At 54.3% G+C, this 8603-nt stretch overlaps 1 protein-coding gene across 1 annotated transcript in view; it reads right to left on the reverse strand.

Annotated features, from left to right (window-relative positions):
- Positions 1-2342: 2342 nt before the first annotated feature.
- KIAA1755 overlaps positions 2343-8603 on the reverse strand; it is a 38908-nt gene continuing 32647 nt past the window's right edge. Inside the window, exons 12-14 of the mRNA XM_003586816.6 lie at positions 7274-7396; positions 6409-6627; positions 2343-3612 (exon numbers count right to left, since the gene is read on the reverse strand). Of these exons, the coding sequence (XP_003586864.3) occupies positions 2911-3612; positions 6409-6627; positions 7274-7396 (1044 nt within the window). The 3' untranslated portion in view covers positions 2343-2910. The remainder of the gene's footprint in view (positions 3613-6408; positions 6628-7273; positions 7397-8603) is intronic.

The raw sequence follows: 8603 nt of genomic DNA on the forward strand, positions 1-8603 counted from the left end.
GCTTGGTGCCAGAGTATAGCACTACACATCACTTAATGAGCACTTACTAAGGAGCCTTTCTAAGGACCTTCCACATAGTAACTCATTTAGTACTCACAGCAAGCCTCTGAGGTCTGGTGATTCTCATTTTAAGGATGAGGACATCAAAGCACAGAAAGGTGGCATAATCTGGCCAAAGACTCACAGCTTGTGATTTATGGAGCCTGGGCAGGAACCCAGTCCATCCATGTGAAGGACCACCAAGCCACGCTGCCTTGGATGCTTTTGGAGACCAGAGAAAGTGCCACCTAAAGGGCCAAGTCCCGCCCAGCCAAAGCCCCTGGCTGCATGGCAGTGTCCTGGCACAGCAGGACTGCTGAAGAGACAAAGCCCATGGTCACTGCAGAATTAGCAACCAGCCCAGCTTGTCTGAAGATGAGTCTGAAGCATCAGTGCTGTGTCGAGTCCCAGTTTTGCCACTTGCTATGTGACACTGGGCAAGGCATCACCAAACCTCTCTGAGTCTCAGTTTCCTCCTCAGTAAAATGGGGTGAAATCAATATTGGCTTCGTAGGATTGTTGTGAAAAATTCAACAAGGCCGGCAAAGTTTTTAAAGGGCTTAGCACCAAGCCAGACACAAAGAAAACACAGAATAAATGTTAACTATTATTATTAATCATCTTTAAAATTTTTATTTATTTTTTAGCTGTGCTGGGGTCTTTGTTGTTGCATGCAGGATTTTCTCTAATTGTGGCCCTTGGGCTTCTCATTGTGGTGGCTTCTCTTGTTGCTGATCATGGGCTCTAGGACACACGGACTTCAGTACCTGTAGCATGAGAGCTCAGTGGTTGCAGTTCCCGGGCTCTAGAGCACAGGCTCAATAGTTATGGTGTACCAGTTTAGCTACGTCTTGGCATGTGGGATCCTCCCAGACCAGGGGTCGAACCTGTGTCTCTTGCATTGGCTGGCAGATTCTTTACTACCAAGCCACCAGAAAGCCTTACTATTATTAATTACTATATTTCATTTCTGCACCCCTTTCTCTCCTTTGGGCTGCTGTGAATAAACAAGTTGTTGGGGTTCGGTTCTTTTTGGAGACAGAGGGATGTATGAGACGGCTTTGGAGACCCTCCCTCCCAAGGATTCCTGGATTATCCATACCCCTCCTCAGCCCCTCTCAGCCCTAGCAGTAGCTGTAGCCTCTCAGAACTCAGTTTTCATCCTTACACCCCAGGTACCCTGGCTCCCTGCCTGTGGTCCCCACTGGCTGGATGCTGTTGCTATGGCAACAGCATTTTAAGAGCCTTTAGCCCCACTCTGAGGCAACAGGCATGGATGGAGATGGGCAATCAAATGCCTCCTGCATCCTCAGGGCTGTCTGGACAGAAGGCAGGAGATTGGAATGAAAGATCAGAGCTGGCTTGGGGTTGGGGTGGGGGCACCGGCTCAGGTCTCAGCCCCAAGTGTTTCCCAACAACACACACACTTCACTGTGTTGCCTGAGCAGTTGGTTACAAATGCAAGTTCCAGCTACCCCGCCCCACGGGTCTGGTTTTGATTATCTGGGGTGGGATCCCCTAGGAAACTGCCTTTGAACAGCTCTGCTTGTGGTTCTCAGGCAGAGAGGCCTCAGACCACTCTTGACGGAATCTTGAGTCCCGGAAGATGCCCAAAGATATTTTGGGCATGGAGATTTGTGCGGCTCTCTCTACTGAGACGGCTCTTGAGAAACCCTGTTTGTTCTCCGGTCCTGCCTCCCCCACTCCTTCTAGAGCCTCATCTTGTGGGAGGACGTGTACCCCACCCTCATCCCGGAGCCAGGAAAATTCCAGGGCTAAGCTACCAGAGGCCACCTTGGTGAGGCATCCTAGGACAGACAGGCACATGCTCTTGGGATAATGACATTCAGGGGAGGCGCCAGCCGGGGTCACTCCGGGCATTGTGAAAGGCCCGCTTTCTTCTGGATGCTCTGATCTCAGAGCCTCTTGAGTCTTTTCCCACTGTCTCCTCGCACCACCTGCTGGCTGGGGATGTGGCTCCCTACCACAGCAAAACCTGATGGCACTGGACACCAGAGGCTGTGCCTAGAGAGAGGTGGGGCTTAGGGTGGGGAGAGCGGATGGTAGGGTCTGAGGACCTGTGCTGGGGAGGGGAAGAAGACAGAGATACAGGAGAAGGAAGGGGTCCTCTCTGGGGTTCCTTGAACTTCAGACTGATGTTCATATCGGTTGGAGGAGCCAAGTGACAGAGACGCGGCAGAGAGTCCACCTCCCTACCCCTCTTTTGTGCACTAACTGGCCTCCAGCAGGTGATTCTCTTTGCTTGAGGCCAGCGGTACCAGCGAATAAATTACATGCGATAATTCCCTTGACAGCACACCCTTTATTCCCTTCCCAGACTCACTCCCCCTGCTCCTTTGCCAGTAGTTCCTGGGATCAAAGCCAAAGAAATGTGCACTCGAATCCTTGTGTAGGGTTTGTTTCCTTGTGGGCCCCTAAGACAAGAAACCACTCCCCAATCTCCCCACCCTGGGTTCCATCATGAGGGCAGCTCTGCCCCTCGTGTTCCAAGAGGAAGCTGGCACACCCCAGAACTCCAGGCGGGCATCTGGCCCGCCTAAGTCAGAGACCTCTGGAAAGGTATGTACCATCAGCTCTTTCCACGACGAGTCTCTGGGGTTTTGGAGCCAATGCCACGCTTCCCCATGTCCTGCCCTGCCCTGCGCTCTCATTATTCCGAATGTGAGTCGGGCTTCCCGGAGCTACCTGGGGCCAGGAGCAGGTGCCGGGTTCTCATCCTCCAAGCACGGGCCAAACTCAGTAGCTACGTTCTGAGGGATCATCCTGGGCTCCCCATCTGTTGCTGGGCTCCACCCCAAGCACTCCCCGCACCCCGCCCTCAGGAGTCTGATGATTGACGGGAACTCCCAGCTAGAGGGAAGCAGGGGGACTTGTGTGGGGCGAGTCCTCCAGAGACGTCTGTGAGCCTGTCCCCTCTGAGGAGAAGCTGTCCCCAGCAGGCTGGGAGATCTGAGTCTGCCTGGGGAGTCGCTGCCAGGAGAAGAGGGTGGTGAGGAAACGCTCAGGAGCGGGGTCCAAGGGCCCATGGGGGGTTCTGCCTTCATCAGCCTCAACAGCCTGGCCAGCTTCCTGGGTCGGAGGGGCCGCTTGGAGATTTCTGTTCTGTCCACGCCTGGGGGCCCAAGGAGGCCAACGGGATTTGGGCGAACGATCTGAACCCAGTGAGTCCTGGAGGGGCAGGTCCCATCTGCCCTTGGAAGTGACTTCCCCATTCAGGCCCTGGTCCTTGGTGGCCGCCCCCCTGAGTTCCGGGCACGTGGGGTGGGCCGGGGAACCTGCTGGGCACGGACAGTGGGCTAGCGCCTTCTTCAGGAGCATCTGGATGTCCTCGTGTCTCGCCTGGGCCTCCTCCCACAGGTCCCGGCCCAGGCCCTCCCGGCTCAGCGAGGCCACCTGCAGCCCCATGGCTGTGAGCTTCTCGGCAGGAAACTCGGACGCCAGGCGCTGCAGGTAGCGGTGGAGACGGCGCTGGTCCCCAGGGCTGGTCCTCTGGGCCTTGCCCAGCCTCAGCTGGGCCATCAGGTCCTGACAGTCCATGTGGAACCAGGTCACCTGGGAGACAAGAAAAGAGGGAGGTGGGGTTTCCGTGAGGATAGGGATGTACTCCCTCTGAGCAGAGAGGAGGCTTCAATAATGAATCTAGCTAGAGAGAATTAATAAAAATGCCCAATCCATGTTAGGCCCCTCCCCACCCAGCATGGCTGTGGTTCTCTCTGCTGCTGCTGCTGATAACAATATTCCTCTTTCTTCCCCAAGGACCCACCAGAAACAATCCCCATCACCCTTGAGATCTTTAGGCACAGTCTTCCAGACTTAGGGACCAGTAAGGACTCAACCCTCTCTAGGGCTCAGATTCCCCCTACATAAAGTGGAGGTTGTGGTAACTAATCATGAAAATTGGGGAGCTGAATAATGTGGATTCTCGGAGGGTATGAACCCCTTATAAGTGGTGCTGAGGGAGGAGACTGGCTAATATTGATTGAACCACTGACCGTCTGCCAGCCTCTGTGCATCTCATGTAGGATCTCACTGAACCAGTGGCCCATTTTACAGAGGAGGAAACTGAGGCTCAGAGACGTGAAGTCACTTGCCTCAGGTCAGGGAGAAGCTGGGATTTGAACTCAACTGTCCCGCCTCAAGAGGGTATCTTGCAAGCACCTCCTTGAACAGGAGAAACTGGCCCAGGTGGGGCCACACCCTTGCAGTTCCATGGGGAGACTGTCAGCCAGACCTGGCCTGGAAGCCCCTTCACTCTGGTCAGGCCCTCTTTGGGGATTCTGCCTGCCCCCACGTCACCCACAAAATGTCTGCAGGCCGCAAAGAGCCAACACATTTCCAGCAGCTCGTGAAAAACATAATCTTTCTCTCCATTAATTTAGAAGCCGACAGCGAGTCGTTAGGCGGTGGGGACTGAAGAACCATTTTCTCCGAGGAGACCATCCTTCCGCGGATTAAAGGAACTTGTCTGTAGATAAATGGCTTCATATTCGCGGAAGCACACTGAGCTCATGGCTGGGAAAGGGCTCCATAAATCTCCCTTAGCGGTACAATCGTGTTATTATTATTTAGTGCCAAAGCTGCCGCCCGCACGCTCTCCATCTGGGGCTGAGCCCAGCACTGAGCCGTCCGGCTGTCTGTCTGTCTGGGACCAGATATTCCAGGCCAAGCCAGACAGAGGTGGACAGCACCTCAGAAACCATCTTGCCCCACTGCTTATTGTGCGGATTAAAATTCAAAGCCGGAGAGGAGAACGGGGCTGAACACCCAGGCTGAATGCTGAGAGACAGGCCAGGTGGGAATGAAGGTTAAGGCCATCCCCTCCTGTCTTGTACGACCTCCGAAAGACTCTGGGCTCCTGCACGCCCCCCAGCCCTTCTCCCTACACCAGACTCCTCACTCTTCCTCCATTCACGTGACCAATTACTGAGCCTCCTCTGGGTGCTGACCCTGCCCTGGGCACCGTGATAGAACCAGGACCCAGTCGGACCTGGTCCCTGCTGGAGGAGCCCAGCTCACAGTGACAGATAAGGGAGAGGCGAGCAGGTGATGGAGCCACAGGATAAGCTGATTGCAAAGAGCCCCATGAAGTCATCAGCACAGGGTGATGAGAGAGAATGTGGTGGGTGGGGCAGGAGCTGCGGGCTCAGGCAGGACCTCTGTGAGGAAGGGACATACGAGCTGAGACTTACCAAAGGCAAGGAGCCAGCCCGTCAAGGGGAAAAGTTTTCCAGCCTGAGAGAACAGCCAGTGAGAAGGCCTCAGTGCTGGAGCTAGCTTGCTTTCTCCAGAGAAGGTTGATGGGGATGAAACTGGCTAAATTTAGTAAACAGGGGAGAGAAGCTTCCAGATACCCTTAACCCACGAGGCATTACCCCTCTTCCTCCTGTTGCCCCAGCTCTGCAACAGAGAGGTGGGACTAGATCAAGGTTCTCAGCCTGGTTCTCACCCCATGAAGTTGCCTGCAAAGGTCTACATGTGGAGGGAAAGTCTATGACTTTGCTCAGATTCTCAGAAATCCCCAGGCTCCAAAAAGCAATGACAAACCTAGACAGCATATTAAAAAGCAGAGACATCAGTTTGCCGACAAAGGTCCAGATAGTCAAAGCTATGGTTTTTCCAGTAGTCATGTATGGATGTGAGAGTTGGACCATAAAGAAGGCTGAACGCTGAAGAATTGATGTCTTTGAACTGTGGTGCTGGAGAAGACTTTTGAGAGTCCCTTGGATAGTAAGGAAATCAAACCAGTCAATGCTAAAGGAAATCAACCCTGAATATTCATTGGAAGGACTGATGCTGAAGCTGAAGCTCCAATACTTTGACACCTGATGCAAAGAGCCGACTGACTGGAAAAGACCCTGATGCTGGGAAAGATCGAGGGCAGGAGGACAAGGGGGCGTAGAGGATGAGCTGGTTGGATGGCATCACCGACTTGATGGACATGAGTTTGAGCAAACTCTGGGAGATGGTGAAGGACAGGGAAGCCTGGCGTGCTGCAGTCCATGAGGTCACAAAGAGTCTGACACGACTGAGCAACTGAACGACAACAACGTGCCCCTAAACCCATCACTTAAGAAGCAGATGTTTTCCGAGGGTCCTCTGAGAGTTCGTGTCCCGGGGAGGCTCCTGTGTAGTGGGACAAACCGGGTTCAGAGATCAGCCGGACCTGGTTTAGGGGGGTAACTTCATCTTGCAAACCTTGCTTCCCTTTCAGAAAATGCAGCTAACTCTCTTTGCTATGGAAATGACTGTGGAATGAAAGAGAGCCTAGCACTGCGCCTGGCCACTCCTGCCCACCCTTCCTCCCAGGCGCTGGGGGCAGGGGTGGGAGGCCTAGGCTGGAAGGCTCACCTTCTTGCAGAAGTGGTGCAGGTGGAGCAGCGTCTCCAGGTCTGTGCGTTGCCGCTCGGCCGCCATGTAGAAGTGGGTCAGCTTCGCCTGGAAGGCCCGCTGGGTGAAGGCAAAGGCTGCCAGCTCCGGGAGCTCGGTCCCTCCTGCCTCCCCAGCCCTGGCTGCTGCTGCCAGCTGGGCCGCCTGCTTGCACAGCTCCAGGCCGCGGCGGTATTGGGCCTGAGTGGGGAGGGCAGGGTGTCCACTCAGCTCCAGCCTCTCTACCAAGATATGAGACTTCCTGAGTCTCAGTTTCCTCATCTATAAAATGGGAATCCGGGGTTCACTTTGCCCACTGAGACTCTACTTAGTGTCACCTTCTTCTGGAAAAATTCCCTGACTCCAGAGTCTGAGTTAGAGGCTTCTCATCTATGTTACCATGGTGTTCCCCTTCTGACTATTTCCCCATTGCCCCTCCAACCCACCCTCCAAAAAAAAAAAAAAACAAAACTGCCCTGGAAGTTCCCTGGGGGTTAAAACAGGGGCTGAATTGCCCTGGGCCCCAGGGCCCAGCACATCAGAAGGCAGACTCCCCCACCTCCCAGGCTGATTCAGTAGGGCTAGAGTAGGACTCTGGAATCTGTATTTTAAGAAATCTGTCAGGGATTCTGAGATCGGTCATCTTTGGACTTGGTAGTCAGGGAAAGCTTCCTGGAAGAGACAATATCTAAGCCAAGCCCTTTGTGATCCAAGCTTCTTCCCTCACTGTCTTGAGCAGCTTTCTAGTACTTCCCCACCTTCGCAACTTTTCCCAGCAGTGCCACCCCCACCCTGCTCTGGTCCTCTCCATCTGCTCCCATCCTGTCCCTCAGTCTCAGGAATGCACCGCAGCCTGAAGGAAGAAGTCCTCAAACTCTGCGTGGGCTTTCTCCACTGTGTCCAAGCTTCCGTCCTTGGGGGTCAGCACTTGCAGGCACCGGCTTCCTTCCTGCTCCATCCAGTGGCTGACCTGGAGCAGGGAGGGAGGTTTGGATGTGAGGGACTGCTGAGGAAATATCCCTTGGCCAGCCTCCCGATTTCGTGAGAGGCTGAGGTCTTGTCCTCAGTCATTTGGGGGCCCACTGACCTGGCCTGAAATCCCCCGCCCTCGATTCTGGCGACATGAGGATTCAATGAGGGACAGATGGGGTAAAATGGCTCTCGATCCCACGAGTCCTCTTCGTATTCCGGGGTGTCTTAAAGGGCACATACTCACCTACTTTATCCTCACAAAGCCCCGTGTGGCCACTAATTTCATCCCCCGTTTAACAGATGAGGAAATCTAGGCACTGAATAGTTAAGCACCTTGTCTAGATCACACCACTAGTAAGTGCTGGAACCGGTACTGGAACCCAGGCCGTCTGGCTCCGGGCACCCTGTGCTCCACGACCCCGAGCATGCAGGGAGGTGGTGGCTCTAGGCACTGGCAGTTGGACAGGATGGTGCCCGGTGTGGGCTCCAGGATCAGACCCCCAGGTGTGCGACAAGGGCAGGTGACATAACGTCTCCCAGACCCCGTTTCCTCATCAGTGAGTAGGCGAAATCCTAAAGTCTTCCCTGTGTTGCTGGTCAGGGATGAGGCTGAAAAGTGGTGATGGTCGCAAAGGCTCCAGCCCAGGGCTTGGGACAAAGCTGGTATTTAAGAAATGCAGCTTCTGGGGGGCTTCCCTGATGGCTCACCGGTAAAGAACCTGCCTGCCAATGCAGGAGACACAGGTTTGATCCCTGGTTGGGGAAGATCCCACGTGCTTCGGAGCAACGAAGCCTGTGCACGACAACTAATGAGCCTGTGCTTTAGAGCCCAGGAGCTGCAGCTACTGAGCCCGGCAAACCTAGAGCCAGCAACAAGAGAAGCCACCGTCGCGAGACACCTGTGCATCGTAACTAGAGAGTAGCTCCCGCTCACCGCAACTAGAGAAAAACCCGCGCAGCAATGAAGACCTAACACAGCCAGAAATAAATAAATATACAAAATTATATACATATATAAAAAACGCAGTGTCTTGAGTTATGTCCTCAGTCACCAAGCACACTTACGGAGTGCACGTTGTATGCTCCAAGAACCCCTACCTGGCTCTCCAAGAAGTGCCAACCTGGTATCTTTATACCAGAGCAAAGCGCCTGGCTGGGGCGGGGCCTGGAGCGGCAGGAGCCCCACCTCCACCCTCAGGTTCCTG

The sequence above is a fragment of the Bos taurus genome, chromosome 13 (assembly GCF_002263795.3).
Source record: "Bos taurus isolate L1 Dominette 01449 registration number 42190680 breed Hereford chromosome 13, ARS-UCD2.0, whole genome shotgun sequence".
In the NCBI taxonomy this organism is placed as follows: domain Eukaryota; kingdom Metazoa; phylum Chordata; class Mammalia; order Artiodactyla; family Bovidae; genus Bos; species Bos taurus.